General features: G+C 51.3%; 1 protein-coding gene across 2 annotated transcripts in view; it reads right to left on the bottom strand.

Annotated features, from left to right (window-relative positions):
* The window catches only part of CDH4 (cadherin 4), a 703,097-nt gene that overhangs the window by 679,807 nt on the left and 6,738 nt on the right, over positions 1-16,552 (bottom strand). Inside the window, exon 1 of one of the 2 annotated variants that reach the window (XM_054541916.2) lies at positions 2,639-5,450. The exons of the other annotated variant lie outside the window; for it this stretch is intronic. Coding sequence (XP_054397891.1) covers positions 2,639-2,729 — 91 coding nt within the window. The 5' untranslated portion in view covers positions 2,730-5,450. Of the gene's footprint in view, positions 1-2,638; positions 5,451-16,552 lie in introns of those variants that run through there. 2 annotated transcript variants of the gene reach the window in all.

The raw sequence follows: 16,552 nt of genomic DNA, 5'->3' as shown, positions 1-16,552 counted from the left end.
CAAAAGCCTGTCACTGCCATCATATTTAGAAATGAGATTTTTAGAGAATATTGTGCTTATAGTATTTAACATTGCCCCGTAGGGTCCAAGTGTGTCAGGGCGGCTAGATCGACTGCAATAAAGATGTCCCTCAGAAAGTTTCCCAGACTATGAATCCAGAGGATGGTAAATGTTTAACCCAAAAACACCCCAGAGGAAGACAGGAAGACATCCTCACCACTCCAGAGCTGCCTCGAACCCCCCGCAAAGGTGCCATCACTCAACTATGACAAAAAAACACTTGAAGCTCACACTACCCCTACCCCACCACCATTTACGAAGGATACGAGACTTCAAAATGGATTTCAAAGGCCCTTGTAATTTTGGCAGCACGACATTTTATGTCTTATAAGCTATTTTTATTAGCCAGGATTGAAGAAAATTGACGTTTACCAGCCATTAACCTTTCAAGCATATAACTCTATTTTTTTTGCTCCACACGGAAGAGTATCTTACATGTCTGTGCGGGTCAATCCTTAAGTGTCCAGCACCTTTAAGGAAAAAGTCATTGTGAATCCTCTCTCTTCTCAAGAAAACGTAAGTTCTATAATTTTACGGACTCTTGATCACAATTTTATAGCCTTCAGCCCAGCACTGGTATTCCATTTTTATCTTAAAATATAAGAACTAGATAAAACAAGTTATATAATCCCCTCTTTGTATCTGAGGGAAGATGGAAAAGAATAAGATAACCTGAGAAGAAGCTGCAGGCTGCAGAAGGCCTATCCTCAGAACAACTTACTTCTAACCCCCGTCAGTTCATCGCTGCCCAAGCATTAAATAGGATACGACGTAATCCAATCATACCAACACACCCGATTAATAAATAACGATAGCCGGTAACTTATGTTCATTGCCGCCTCTCTCCCCCATCAGCCTACGGAGTTTTAAATAAGCCATTCTCCATAATTTATTTATTCAATTTTTAAAGCATGCCTTTTGCCAAAAGATCTTGGGCCACGCATAAGAAATGTAAAGACCATTAGGGGAGAAAGTCTCTAAACAAAACCATAAAACCCTCAAATCAAGCCGCCTTCTGATGGAAAAATTGCTGCAAAGGTCAGCCGGCCCTCTCCACATCTGGGGGCCAGATTCTGGAGGAGATTGGTCTGGTGAGCTTAAGGTCATCGTCAACAGCTGGGGCCATCTGGAAATGAGTACCACTGGCTCTGGAGGTCCGGTCACACGTCGGGAACATGGAGTTGCTGTCTGTCAGTCTCCCCGCCGGGAGCCTCCAGAGCCTGGGGTTGGGAGAGCAACTCACCTTTCCCAAATATCAGCAGCCAGGCAGGTCACTTCACAGGGACCAGAAGAGGAGGAGGAGAGCAGGAGGGCAGCTCTGGCAGGGCCTGATGTGTTCACATTAATAAATAACTAAGTATAATTCATTAAATAAATAATTATAACTAATAAATAATTAATAAATAAGAGCAAGCCAGCAAGCCATGGTGTTTCCATAGCCTGGTGCCTCAATACACAGGGACATGGATCACCCTGCTGGGTCTTCAAGGCCCTCCTGAGATGGACCTGGCATCTCCCTCCTATGGAGGTAGGAGAGGACACACGGACCACACAATGGTCCAGTGTCACAGAGCTGATGGCTAAGGACTAGAAACGTGGACTCTCCAGGCAATGGGGTATACCAGGTCTCCATGGGGGGACTGGTTCCAAGGTGATACAGAGGATGGGGTGGAGGGTGGGGCTCTGAAGGCTGCCCCCTGTCAATCCTGGCTCCTCCAGGGCCACTAAGGGAGTGGCAGTGCCAAACTGTCCTATGTCAGCACCCCAGCTCTGTGAAAGGAGGGTTAGTAACATGCCTCCTGCCTAGGGTGGTCATGCAGATGAACCCAGCTGGTACGGTGCAGCACCCGGCATGGGGAGGGCTCCATCAGTGGACCAGAACAACAGACAGTGGTGCCGTTAACCCCTCAAGTGGGGCCAAGCCCCAGGACCACCACAGGGCTTTCCATGGGATTCTGATGCTCACCCAAGGTGTCTGCACAACACCGCTCATCACATTTGCAGGATTCAGGAGCCAAACGCCAGTGGCTGTCCCCACCCACAAATCATCCAGAGCCTTGGTAATATCCCATTGTCTTAGTCCATTGGTGTTGCTATAAAGGAATACCTGAGGCTGTGTAAGTGATACAGAAAAGAGGTTTATTTGGCTCATGGTTCTGCAGGCTGTACAAGAAGCATGGCACAGGCATCTGCTTCTGGGGAGGCCTCAGGAAGCTTCCACTCATGGCAGAAGGCAAAGGGCAGCCCATGTGTTGAGATCACATGGCGAGAATGGAAGCAAGAGCAATGAGAGGGAGGTGCCAGGCTCTTTCCATAAGGATGAGCTCTCCCAGGAACTAACAGGGTGGGAACTCACTCATTACCGCAAGGACAGCACCAAACCACTCATGAACACTCACCAGGTCCACCTCCAACAGCTGGGATCACATTTCAACAAGAGATTTGGAAGGGACAAATACTCAAACCATAGCACTCACCGAAGAAAACAAGAAGATAGGAGAAAAAGTATCTTCCTCTTTCAAGTTCTCACTGATGCAAGCCAACGCCGGCATCAGGAAAAAGCACTTTAGCCACTGACCTGTTGGCCTGGGCCTCCCCGTGCGCAGGTCCCGCTCGGCTCCCACTGCCTGGCTTTGCCTCCTGGTTCTGGCTGAGCCGCTCCGAGACATTAGCAGGACAAGGTCAAGTGCAGCCAGAGGTGCCTTCTCCTCTCCTTGGCCTGGAGCGCCTCCTCGGGATCTGCACTGGAGAGGTGGATGGACCCGAGATGCTCTGGCATCCAGCTACATGCCACCCCCTGGGCCAGCCAGGCCCGCTCCCATTCCAGGCACTGGCTCTGCAGCTGCCCATCGCAGAAAGAGAGACGGGAGGGCAGGCTGTCCCACAGCCACACATGTCGGAAGAAGACCCTAGGGGTACAAAGAGCATGCCTCTGTCGATTGCAGGCCCAGACCCACACCTGCAACCAGCCCGCTACAACACAGGCTGCGAGAGTGACACCGATCCGCCCTGAAGCCAGGCTCAGCAGCTGCTTTCCTGAGCAGTGTGCGAACCCTCAGCCAGGCTGCAAACACACAGCTGCTGGAAACACAGGACAGGAGACTCCTGCAGCCAGAAATTATACCTTTTTGCATTTCCACAGTAAAGCGGTTTTGGGGAGAGAAGAGGCATGTTCTAAAAATGCCGGAGAGTGCCCAGCTCCTCTCTCTGTGTCCCTCCACATCTCATCAGCAGAGGGAGTGTGCCTCCCCTCTGTGTCTCTGTTGAACGATCCATTCCCCAACGCAGACCTTTAGATTAACAAAATATTTACAATATATCTATGTGATATTATCTGAGCTATAATCCTTGTTAAGATTCCATTTGACAGAGGAAGATAATGGGTGGAGAACAAATGTTCCATATACATTTTAATTCCAATGAAATTGTTCGATGTCACGCTTTACAATATAAAATACCCCATTACTACACTAAAGTGCCTCATTTGCCTTTCCGGTGGGATGGAAACACCCAGCACTGTTTCAAGCCGCCCACCTGAGTTGCACTTTGAGATGCTGGTTACATTCGGCAGACACCTTCCCAGGTAACACGGTTTCTCTCAAGGGATGCATCCCCTGGGGAATCGGAAGCTAAACATCCTCTAAGCCTGAAGCCCTGATGCTTTCGCAAAGATCGGATTCCCTGGGAGATGGAGAGAAATGGCAGAGTCCCAGGTCACAGCCCCAGAATTCCCAGTTCAGTGGGTAGATTCGTTCCTTTGACTGCTGTAATAAATGACCATAAACTTGGTGGCTTCAGATAACAGAAAGGTATTCTGCAGTTCTGGAGGCCAGAAGTCTGAAATCCCGGTGTCAACAGGGCTGCTTTCCCTCTCTCTGCACATTCTAGGGGAGTGTCCTTCCTTGACCTTCCCACCTTCCAGGAACTCCAGGCATTCCTGGACTTGTGGTTGCGTTGCTCCAATCTCTGCCTGTGACTTCACAGGGCCTCCCCATCCAAGTCTGTGTCTTCTCTGTCTCTTGTCAAGACCGTTGTCCTTGGATTTACGGCCCACCCAGGTAATCCAGGATGATCTTATCTAGAGATTCTGAAGTTGATTACATCTGCAAAGACCCTTTCTCCAAATAATGTTACATTTGGAGGCTCTGCGTGGATGGATCCTTTGTGGGCCACTGTCAGCACCCTCCAGTAGGTCTGGGATAGGACCCAGGGGGCTGGTGAGTTTAGCAAGCACCCCCCAGGCAGGCAGTTCCTGGACCACAGTTGGACATCTTACCCCTCTGCTTTGCACAGGGAAACTGAGGTCCAGAGAAGGAAGGGCCCTCACCCAATTCATCCCTCTCCAGACTCCCCACCAGCATCTCTCTGCACCCTATCGGGTGCTGCAGCCTGCGTTTCTCCTTAGACCTTCCTGGAAGTGGAAGTCGGGCACTTCATACCTAGCAAACTCATGCACCAACCTTCCTTCTTGCTTTTCTAGGCACATCAACATAGATAGCATCTCAACTCACATTTGGGTGCCAGAACAAATGCAAAGCAAAAAATTTCAACATTTCTCCAATACAGACACACAAATCCAAGGGCACACTCCTGAAAAGAGACCTGGAAGGCAAGCCTTTCTCCTCTGCCTTCTCCAGAGACAAAGAGAGCTAGGTCCTCCCCTGGGGAGAGACAGTGTCCAATACCCACACCCTGGGGCTGGAAATTCATTACATCGTACCCCAAATGGAAAATGCACCCATTCCAGGAGCAAGCACACCTCTCAACACCTGCGGCTGTACCAGGGCCATCTTTCCTGGACTGGGAAGCACCCAAACTCTCAAGGATCAGCTTCCTGTTAGCAAGGTGCGGGTGGCACTCTGGGGCCCTGTGGATATTTATCTGTCATGGAAGGCTTACCTTAATCCTCCCTAAATCCCCACATACTGTCAGCAAGAAAGCACAGTGAATCCAGACGAGGGAGAGTTAGAAGGGCCCAGATCGGAAGCTGCTACGGGCTTCCCAGGCAGTTCACCCTGCGGAGTCCCAAAGCAGCAAATCCCCACCTCAGGGCCCATAAGGCACACTGCCCCTCTGAGTCCTAATTACAGCAACTGGATAAGGCAGGTGGCAGGAGCTCCTGGAGCCAGGCAGGACGGGGTGAGAGCCAGTGGGCTGTGGCTAAGTGCTGGAGCATTCCTTCAGATAGACCTCCCTGACCCACCGCTCATGCCACGTCACTCAATGGCTCCATGCCTCAGTTTTCTCAACAGTGAAGTGGAGATGCCACCCCGAACCACTGGGGTGTGTGTAAGATTGTGAGGTATGTGTAGGACTGAATGAAGGAACCACTGAAGTCCATGTAAGGTTGAATGAAGCAGCCACTGAGGTCTGTGTAGGACTGAATGAAGGAGCCACTGAGGTATGTGTAGGACTCAATGAAGGAGCCACTGAGGTCTGTGTAAGACTCAATGAAGGAACCACTGAGGTATGTGTAGGACTGAATGAAGGAGCCACTGAGGTCTGTGTAGGACTGAATGAAGGAACCACTGAGGTCTGTGTAAGATTGAATGAAGGAACCACTGAGGTCTGTGTAGGACTGAATGAAGGAACCACTGAGGTCTGTGTAGGACTGAATGAAGGAACCACTGAGGTCTGTGTAGGACTGAATGAAGGAGCCACTGAGGTCTGTGTAGGACTGAATGAAGGAACCACTGAGGTATGTGTAAGAATGAATGAAGGAACCACTGAGGTCTGTGTAAGATTGAATGAAGGAGCCACTGAGGTATGTGTAGAACTGAATGAATGAACCACTGAGGTACGTGTAGGACTGAATGAAGGAACCACTGAGGTATGTGTAGGACTCAATGAAGGAGCCACTGAGGTCCGTGTAAGATTTAATGAAGGAACCACTGAGGTCTGTGTAGGACTGAATGAAGGAACCACTGAGGTCTGTGTAGGACTGAATGAAGGAACCACTGAGGTCTGTGTAGGACTGAATGAAGGAGCCACTGAGGTATGTGTAGGACTGAATGAAGGAAACACTGAGGTACGTGTAGGACTGAATGAAGGAACCACTGAGGTCCGTATAAGATTGAATGAAGGAACCACTGAGGTCTGTGTAGGACTGAATGAATGAACCACTGAGGTATGTGTAGGACTGAATGAAGGAACCACTGAGGTCTGTGTAGGACTGAATGAAGGAGCCACTGAGGTCTGTGTAGGACTGAATGAAGGAACCACTGAGGTCTGTGTAGGACTGAATGAAGGAACCACTGAGGTCTGTGTAGGACTGAATGAAGGAGCCACTGAGGTATGTGTAAGACTGAATGAAGGAAACACTGAGGTCTGTGTAGGACTGAATGAAGGAACCACTGAGGTCTGTGTAGGACTGAATGAAGGAACCACTGAGGTCTGTGTAGGACTGAATGAAGGAACCACTGAGGTCTGTGTAGGACTGAATGAAGGAGCCACTGAGGTATGTGTAGGACTGAATGAAGGAGCCACTGAGGTATGTGTAAGACTGAATGAAGGAAACACTGAGGTACGTGTAGGACTGAATGAAGGAACCACTGAGGTCTGTGTAGGACTGAATGAAGGAACCACTGAGGTCTGTGTAGGACTCAGTGAAGGAACCACTGAGGTCTGTGTAAGATTGAATGAAGGAGCCACTGAGGTATGTGTAGGACTGAATGAAGGAACCACTGAGGTCTGTGTAGGACTGAATGAATGAACCACTGAGGTATGTGTAGGACTGAATGAATGAACCACTGAGGTCTGTGTAGGACTGAATGAAGGAACCACTGAGGTCTGTGTAGGACTCAGTGAAGGAACCACTGAGGTCTGTGTAAGATTGAATGAAGGAGCCACTGAGGTATGTGTAGGACTGAATGAAGGAACCACTGAGGTCTGTGTAGGACTGAATGAATGAACCACTGAGGTATGTGTAGGACTGAATGAATGAACCACTGAGGTATGTGTAGGACTGAATGAAGGAACCACTGAGGTATGTGTAGGACTGAATGAAGGAACCACTGAGGTCCGTATAAGATTGAATGAAGGAGCCACTGAGGTCTGTGTAAGATTGAATGAAGGAACCACTGAGGTCCGTATAAGATTGAATGAAGGAACCACTGAGGTCCGTATAAGATTGAATGAAGGAACCACTGAGGTCTGTGTAGGACTGAATGAAGGAACCACTGAGGTCTGTGTAGGACTGAATGAATGAACCACTGAGGTCTGTGTAGGACTGAATGAAGGAACCACTGAGGTCTGTGTAAGATTGAATGAAGGAGCCACTGAGGTCTGTGTAAGACTGAATGAATGAACCACTGAGGTATGTGTAGGACTGAATGAAGGAACCACTGAGGTCTGTGTAGGACTGAATGAAGGAACCACTGAGGTCTGTGTAGGACTCAGTGAAGGAACCACTGAGGTCTGTGTAAGATTGAATGAAGGAGCCACTGAGGTCTGTGTAGGACTGAATGAAGGAACCACTGAGGTCTGTGTAGGACTCAGTGAAGGAACCACTGAGGTCTGTGTAAGATTGAATGAAGGAGCCACTGAGGTCTGTGTAAGACTGAATGAAGGAAACACTGAGGTACGTGTAGGACTGAATGAAGGAACCACTGAGGTCTGTGTAGGACTGAATGAAGGAACCACTGAGGTCTGTGTAGGACTGAATGAAGGAACCACTGAGGTACGTGTAGGACTGAATGAAGGAGCCACTGAGGTACGTGTAGGACTGAATGAAGGAGCCACTGAGGTATGTGTAGGACTGAATGAAGGAGCCACTGAGGTACGTGTAGGACTGAATGAAGGAACCACTGAGGTCTGTGTAGGACTGAATGAAGGAGCCACTGAGGTATGTGTAGGACTGAATGAAGGAACCACTGAGGTATGTGTAGGACTGAATGAAGGAGCCACTGAGGTATGTGTAAGACTGAATGAAGGAAACACTGAGGTACGTGTAGGACTGAATGAAGGAGCCACTGAGGTCTGTGTAGGACTGAATGAAGGAACCACTGAGGTACGTGTAGGACTCAATGAAGGAGCCACTGAGGTATGTGTAGGACTGAATGAAGGAACCACTGAGGTCCGTGTAAGATTTAATGAAGGAACCACTGAGGTCTGTGTAGGACTGAATGAAGGAGCCACTGAGGTATGTGTAGGACTGAATGAAGGAGCCACTGAGGTACGTGTAGGACTGAATGAAGGAGCCACTGAGGTCTGTGTAGGACTGAATGAAGGAACCACTGAGGTATGTGTAGGACTGAATGAAGGAACCACTGAGGTATGTGTAGGACTGAATGAAGGAGCCACTGAGGTATGTGTAGGACTGAATGAAGGAGCCACTGAGGTCTGTGTAGGACTGAATGAAGGAACCACTGAGGTCTGTGTAGGACTGAATGAAGGAACCACTGAGGTATGTGTAGGACTGAATGAAGGAACCACTGAGGTCTGTGTAGGACTGAATGAAGGAACCACTGAGGTCTGTGTAGGACTGAATGAAGGAGCCACTGAGGTATGTGTAAGACTGAATGAAGGAAACACTGAGGTCTGTGTAGGACTGAATGAAGGAACCACTGAGGTCTGTGTAGGACTGAATGAAGGAACCACTGAGGTCTGTGTAGGACTGAATGAAGGAGCCACTGAGGTATGTGTAGGACTGAATGAAGGAGCCACTGAGGTATGTGTAAGACTGAATGAAGGAAACACTGAGGTACGTGTAGGACTGAATGAAGGAACCACTGAGGTCTGTGTAGGACTGAATGAAGGAACCACTGAGGTCTGTGTAGGACTCAGTGAAGGAACCACTGAGGTCTGTGTAAGATTGAATGAAGGAGCCACTGAGGTATGTGTAGGACTGAATGAAGGAACCACTGAGGTCTGTGTAGGACTGAATGAAGGAACCACTGAGGTCTGTGTAGGACTGAATGAATGAACCACTGAGGTATGTGTAGGACTGAATGAATGAACCACTGAGGTATGTGTAGGACTGAATGAATGAACCACTGAGGTCTGTGTAGGACTCAGTGAAGGAACCACTGAGGTCTGTGTAAGATTGAATGAAGGAGCCACTGAGGTATGTGTAGAACTGAATGAATGAACCACTGAGGTACGTGTAGGACTGAATGAAGGAACCACTGAGGTATGTGTAGGACTGAATGAAGGAACCACTGAGGTCTGTGTAGGACTGAATGAATGAACCACTGAGGTATGTGTAGGACTGAATGAATGAACCACTGAGGTATGTGTAGGACTGAATGAATGAACCACTGAGGTACGTGTAGGACTGAATGAAGGAACCACTGAGGTACGTGTAGGACTGAATGAAGGAACCACTGAGGTCTGTGTAGGACTGAATGAAGGAACCACTGGGGTCTGCAGGGTTGAATGAAGGTCACCGCACAGTGTGGGACGCATAGCAAGTCCTCAGTGTGCAGAAGCCAGTGGGAAACACAGTGGGAGCCACACACACCTGCTAGGCTCGCTCTGTCGTCAGACACGCATGTGGTCAGCAGAATCACGGCTCCCCAGGGAGGTCCCCATCCTAATTCCGGAGGCTGTGAGCCTGGGATCTAACGTGGCAGTGGGGACTTGGCAGAGGTGACTGAATTAAGAATCTTGCGATGGGAGATTATCCTGGGTTACTCAGGGAGGCCCAAGGTAATCACAGGGATTCTTACAAGTGGAAGAGAAGGATGCAGAGAGAGGTGGATGTGACCAGTGACCCTCAATGACCCTGGAGGACGGCACAGAGATGCTTCACGGCTGGCTCTGAAGACGGAGGAAGCAGCCAGGAGCCAAGGAGTGCAGAAGCCCCAAGGAGCTGGGAGGCACAAGGAGACGGATTCTCCCCTGGAGCCTCCAGAAGGAACCCGCCCTGCAGACACCTTGATTTCAGCACAGGGACTGGAGCTGGACTTCTCACCTTCAGAACCACAAGATAATAACTTTGTGTTGTTTAAGCTGCTACACGTGTGGGGATTGGTGCTGCAATAAGAAAATAATACAATTTGTAATCTAAGTAAATTCCTCCTGGAAAAGGCAGTGTGGGAGATAAAAACATATAGACAAAGTCCCCTGCCCACAGCGAGTGATCTGGGGCATGCCTTCTAACTACCCTAGGCTGCAGGTCTCAGGAAAGCGTTAAATGAGAAGACACATTAGCACATGGTAAGTCCCCCCAAACAACAGCTCCTCCCCTCCTTCCTGGCCCCTGATGTGGGGGTTGCCAGGAAAATGGCCTCGGGGAGCACATACTGGGTCAAAGATAATTAAATAGGGATTTTTGGTTTGTTTGTTCTCTTTTGTTTAAGAACTGAAAGCAGACACCAGCCAGAGACAATACCGGAGGCCACCAGGAGAGGGCAGCCCAGAGCCCGGGCAAAAAGGCACCAAAATTCTGAGCCTTTTGACGAAAAACGAAGGATTTTACCAGCTCAGCTTGCAAGACACCACAGTCCCACTCGCGGGACTGAAGGAGCCTACAAATGCCATGAGGTTTTACAAGAACACACTGGGGAGAACTTTACCGCCCTTGACGGAAAGAAGCTTCATTCGGCTTGTATTTTTTATAGTGGAATTCACTTGGCGGAAAAATTGGCGGAAAAATTGCTTCTTCAAAAAGTCAGAATAATAGGCACACTTTTTGGGAAGATGAATGCTTGCTTGCTCTCTCTCTCTGTCTCTCAGTTCATGATTAGTCCTGGCATCTACTTAACCCAGCTTTCAAAGAAAAAAGAAAGGAAGGAAAGGAGGAAGGGAGGGAGGGAGGGAGCAAGGGAGAGAGGGTGGAAGGAAGGAAGGGAGGGAGGGAGGGGAAGGGAAGGGGAGGGGAGAGGGGAGAGAGGGAAGGAGGGAGGGAGGGAGGGGAAGGGAAGGGGAGGGGAGAGAGGGAAGGAGGGAAGGAGGGAGGGAGGGAGGGAGGGGAAGGGGAGGGGAGAGGGGAGAGAGGGAAGGAGGGAAGGAGGGAGGGAGGAGGGAGGGGAAGGGAAGGGGAGGGGAGAGGGGAGAGAGGGAAGGAGGGAGGGAGGGAGGGAGGGGAAGGGGAGGGGAGAGGGGAGAGAGGGAAGGAGGGAAGGAGGGAGGGAGGAGGGAGGGGAAGGGAAGGGGAGGGGAGAGGGGAGAGAGGGAAGGAGGGAGGGAGGGAGGGGAAGGGGAGGGGAGAGGGGAGAGAGGGAAGGAGGGAAGGAGGGAGGGAGGAGGGAGGGGAAGGGAAGGGGAGGGGAGAGGGGAGAGAGGGAAGGAGGGAGGGAGGAGGGAGGGGAAGGGGAGGGGAGAGGGGAGAGAGGGAAGGAGGGAAGCAGGGAGGGAGGAGGGAGGGGAAGGGAAGGGGAGGGGAGAGGGGAGAGAGGGAAGGAGGGAGGGAGGAGGGAGGGGAAGGGGAGGGGAGAGGGGAGAGAGGGAAGGTGGGAAGGAGGGAGGGAGGAGGGAGGGGAAGGGGAGGGGAGAGGGGAGAGGGGAGAGAGGGAAGGAGGGAAGGAGGGAGGGAGGGGAAGGGAAGGGGAGGGGAGAGGGAAGGAGGGAAGGAGGGAGGGAGGAGGGAGGGGAAGGGAAGGGGAGGGGAGAGAGGGAAGGAGGGAAGGAGGGAGGGAGGAGGGAGGGGAAGGGAAGGGGAGGGGAGAGAGGGAAGGAGGGAAGGAGGGAGGGAGGAGGGAGGGGAAGGGAAGGGGAGGGGAGGGGGAGAGAGGGAAGGAGGGAGGGAGGGAGGGGAAGGGAAGGGGAGGGGAGGGGGAGAGAGGGAAGGAGGGAGGGAGGGGAAGGGAAGGGGAGGGGAGAGGGGAGAGAGGGAAGGAGAGAAGGAGGGAGGAAGGAGGGAAGGAGGGAGGGAGGAGGGAGGGGAAGGGAAGGGGAGGGGAGAGGGAGAGAGGGAAGGAGGGAAGGAGGGAGGGAGGAGGGAGGGGAAGGGGAGAGGGAGAGAGGGAAGGAGGGAAGGAGGGAGGGAGGAGGGAGGGGAAGGGGAGGGGAGAGGGGAGAGAGGGAAGGAGGGAAGGAGGGAGGGAGGAGGGAGGGGAAGGGAAGGGGAGGGGAGAGGGGAGAGAGGGAAGGAGGGAGGGAGGGAGGGAGGGGAAGGGAAGGGGAGGGGAGAGGGGAGAGAGGGAAAGAGAGAAGAAGGGAGGAAGGAGGGAAGGAGGGAGGGAGGAGGGAGGGGAAGGGAAGGGGAGGGGAGAGGGAGAGAGGGAAGGAGGGAAGGAGGGAGGGAGGAGGGAGGGGAAGGGGAGAGGGAGAGAGGGAAGGAGGGAAGGAGGGAGGGAGGAGGGAGGGGAAGGGGAGGGGAGAGGGGAGAGAGGGAAGGAGGGAAGGAGGGAGGGAGGAGGGAGGGGAAGGGAAGGGGAGGGGAGAGGGGAGAGAGGGAAGGAGGGAGGGAGGGGAAGGGGAGGGGAGAGGGGAGAGAGGGAAGGAGGGAAGGAGGGAGGGAGGAGGGAGGGGAAGGGAAGGGGAGAGGAGACGGGAGAGAGGGAAGGAGGGAGGGAGGAGGGAGGGGAAGGGGAGGGGAGAGGGGAGAGAGGGAAGGAGGGAGGGAGGGAGGGAGGGGAAGGGGAGGGGAGAGGGGAGAGAGGGAAGGAGGGAAGGAGGGAGGGAGGAGGGAGGGGAAGGGGAGGGGAGAGGGGAGAGAGGGAAGGAGGGAGGGAGGGAGGGGAAGGGGAGGGGAGAGGGGAGAGAGGGAAGGAGGGAAGGAGGGAGGGAGGAGGGAGGGGAAGGGGAGGGGAGAGGGGAGAGAGGGAAGGAGGGAGGGAGGAGGGAGGGGAAGGGGAGGGGAGAGGGGAGAGAGGGAAGGAGGGAAGGAGGGAAGGAGGAGGGAGGGAAGGAGGAAGAAGGGAAGGAGGTGAGGTAAGGAGGAAAAAGCCCTTTCCTTAATTTTAATCCACCTCCATTTGCAACATAAGAGAAGTCACAGAATTTCGACATTTTGAAATGAGTATCATGGAGCACACAGTACAGGCGCGCACACACCAAACACACTTCCTTTGAACTTGGTTATGAATTTCATTGTGATTTTTTAACAGTGCAGTATAGAATTAGAAAAATCATTATTTCTGAAACAAAGAAGCCACAGGTCTTGGAAGCTTATACCAACCCAGTTGCCACGCAGTCCCAGAGTGGAAGTGACCCTGCGCCCAGGAAGGTCACCCCTGGAGGCAAAGGGGTGCAAAGGGGCTTCACCGCAAGGGGGGTGGCAGTAAAGGGGAACCCACGTGAACCTTGGAAAGCACCACATCTTCAGACTGTTTCAAGTTATACCAAGCACCTTGCTCTCTCTCAGCTTAGAATACAAGATCTCTGCAGACACCCAGGACCCTGACATGGGCAGAAATGCCACAGCAGCCTCAGGACCAGCTCTCCCCGGCTGGCCAGCTGCACAGTCGTGGCACTTTCTCTCAATCTGTAACCGGCCTCACTAAGGCTCCTCATGCCCCGTGTCACAATGTGAGTGTTGACAACGATGGATCCGTGCATAAACCCAGCTCAGATGGAACGTGCTCAGGGCTTCCAGGACCAGCTGGACTCTTCTCTCAGCTCCCTCTCTGCACCGCTTCCCCAGAGCTGGCAGAGTCTAAAATCCGAGAGAGAGCTCTGCTCTGGGACTGCTCGCTGCATGCTCAGAATTGAAAGCTCCCACTGGCATCACAGAAGCCGTGGGCTCTCCTAATCCCAGGGCTGGTTTTGCAAACCCCCGGTGTCGAGAGTTTAGACCCACTTCAGTTGAGCCTTATACATGAGCAACTGCAACCAAGCACTTTCCGACACACTGAGGGCCTCTGTTTACTGCACATACCTGTGTGCCTGGTCACTGCTGGTTTTATAGCTGTGGCCCTGAACATCTGGCTATGATCCTGTCTGCACGTGACAGCGGTGCTCTAAAACCATCTTCTTTAACATTAATTTGGAGAAAGGAATGAGCTAAGTGTCTAGGACTGCACAAAGAGGGAAAACAGAGCCAATCTCATACCCTTAGGCCAATCTCCAGAACTCACTGATCATCAGTTACTGATCCATAAAATGGGGACAATTTTACCTCCCTGGAAGGGCTTTTGTGAAGGTTAAATGAGATATCGTGTACCAAGGACTGGACAGAACATAATGTTATCATATTATAATTCTGCAAAGCCTCATGCTCCCTCATCTGAAAACTCATTAAAACACATATTTCTCAAACGCAAAACCTTAATCTTTAAGTCACAGCGTCAATGAGTTCACACATCCTCATTTCTGTAGCTGGTGCGTGCACTGCCTTCTACAATGAAGGGGGTCTGCTTAGTGACAGTGAGCATAGAGAAGCAGCGGTTAGGAAGCTTGCGGGGTGGGAATCCTGATCCACTGACTTAGGAATCACTGACTAAGGAACCACTGACTTAGGAATCTGGGGCAGGTGTGGCCACCTCCTTGAGCCTAGATTCCTCATCGGTAGCAGCAGGGCCACTGACCACAGCTCCCTCTTGAGATGAAAGGCAGAGCCGTGAGAAGCAGCCGTACACAGGGGCATGTGGCTGTGCAGAGCCCAGGACGGCAGTGTTCTGCCTCGCTTTGTTTCTAACCAGGGCTACCAGGACCCTCTCTCAGCGTGAGATTTGGCCTGCAGACGATGCACCATGCAGCGCTTTCTGTGCTTTATTCCTGGGCCGGTCCTACCTTTTATCTGATAGCAACCACTTTCTAACGACAGGATATATACTTCCCTTTCTGAACCTCTTAACCCTGGGACCAGACAAAACTATAAGAGGGAAAAGCTGCTGGAAACCTCAAATAATAACGGCCCCTTGAAAAGGCAAGGACCACCCCCAGAGATGGCCAAAGAGATCCCATGGTCTCCATCATGGGCTCTGCGTGCCCATTTTTGGGGATCCCTGAAGTGACCACCCATGGAGGCAGTGGGGGTCTGGGTGCTCAGAAAGAAGTAGTCCTCTGACTTTGACAGCAAGAAAGTCTGGGCTTTGAGCTCACCCAAGCCGCCAGTGGGGTCTGAGTCCCACTCAGCCTTCACATAATTCTGCTTCGCTATAGAGACCAAGGTTCCCTAGAACCAGTAGACATTGTGACCAGAGGCAAAACCCCCAATACATAACTCCTGGCTTCCCGGAAGAGGATCACTATGAGATCCAGCAAAGAGTTTACCTTCTCTGGCGGGGGTTCAGATAGTCCCGGCTTAGTATATCTAAGGGTTCTTTCATCCCTGGCCATAAGACAGTGTGGAGTAGTGACTGTTCATTTATTCAACAAACAGTTACCAAGCATTCATGACATGCTCTCTGCAATCCAGTGTGCTAGGTGCAGACATCAATTCACAAAAGGAGCACAGGAGGGCCTTTAAAGCAAGAGCAAGTGGCCAAGGTCCAAGGAACACTGGAGGGTAGAGGGAGCCTGAAAAGCCAGGCTGAGGACAGAGGTTGACTTTGCTAGTGTGCACAGCTTCTCCTAAGTCAGGGAATGCACTAGGCTGCATGTGACAACAAAACCAAGTGTGGCGTTTTGACCTTATTTTTCTCACCACTCAGGAGACAATGAGTCCAGGGCTCTGCCATTGTTTGAGGATGCCTTCTGGGACCCAATTTGTGTTCCACCATCCTCAAGTCACAAAATGGCTGCTTTCCCTCAGCCATCACATCTGAGTTCCAGGTAGGAGGAAGAAGTAAGAGCAAAGGGCAGAAGGCATGGCCAGCTCAGTTTGTTCCTTGTTATCAAGAATAAAAACAGCTTTCCCCAAAGCCTAACCTAATAGACTAACCTAATTAGATACCAGTGACCAGGAAGAAGCCACATTGCCACATTGGTGTAAATGAGTCTAGAGGTGTATTAAACAGGGCACATTTTCAGCCAATGGACTAGCACAGATGAGGTTTGTTGGCAAGGGAGAGAGAGAGAGAATCAATACTGGACAGGCAACTTCCAGTGTCTAATAATTCCAGGCATATGTGGTTGGCTTATCATTAGTGCCACTTATTTGAATATTCATAGCAGCTCCTTCTCTGCTGTGAGTTAACCAAAGCGACTCAGAAACACGAACAGTGTCAGTATTTTCCGGCTCATTCATTACTTCATTTGACTAATACCGACTGCACAGCCAGCATGCATTAGGCCAGCGCTGGACATCGGCTATGCAGGGAGATGGGCTGACATTCTTGCCTATGTATCTAGCATGCTTCTGCCCTGGAAGAGTTGCCTATCTATGCAGAGGTGGTTCAAACCAAACTGCATGGGCAAAGAGCCTATCTTCGACCTACTTGTAAAGACAAGATAATAGTACTTCTGGCCATGCAGTGTGGCAGAAATGGCAGATTCTTAGATATGGATTCCAGACACTGCATCTGATCTCTCTTCAACCATGCCTCTGTCTGAATGCCTCTGTATGCAAATGAGTCATTCACTCATTCAGCAATTCACTGTCTGTCAGCTCTGCTTCGGGTACAGCACTGGGCACTGGGGAAGGTCTAGTCAGCATCCATCCCTCCTTCTTCCTTCCTAAAACAAAGCCCCAGTTCTGTTCTGAGATGAGCAATTGGGACACCTA

Source organism: Pongo abelii, chromosome 21, assembly GCF_028885655.2.
Source record: "Pongo abelii isolate AG06213 chromosome 21, NHGRI_mPonAbe1-v2.0_pri, whole genome shotgun sequence".
Classification (NCBI taxonomy): Eukaryota; Metazoa; Chordata; class Mammalia; order Primates; family Hominidae; genus Pongo; species Pongo abelii.
This window is presented reverse-complemented; position numbering and strand designations above follow the sequence as displayed.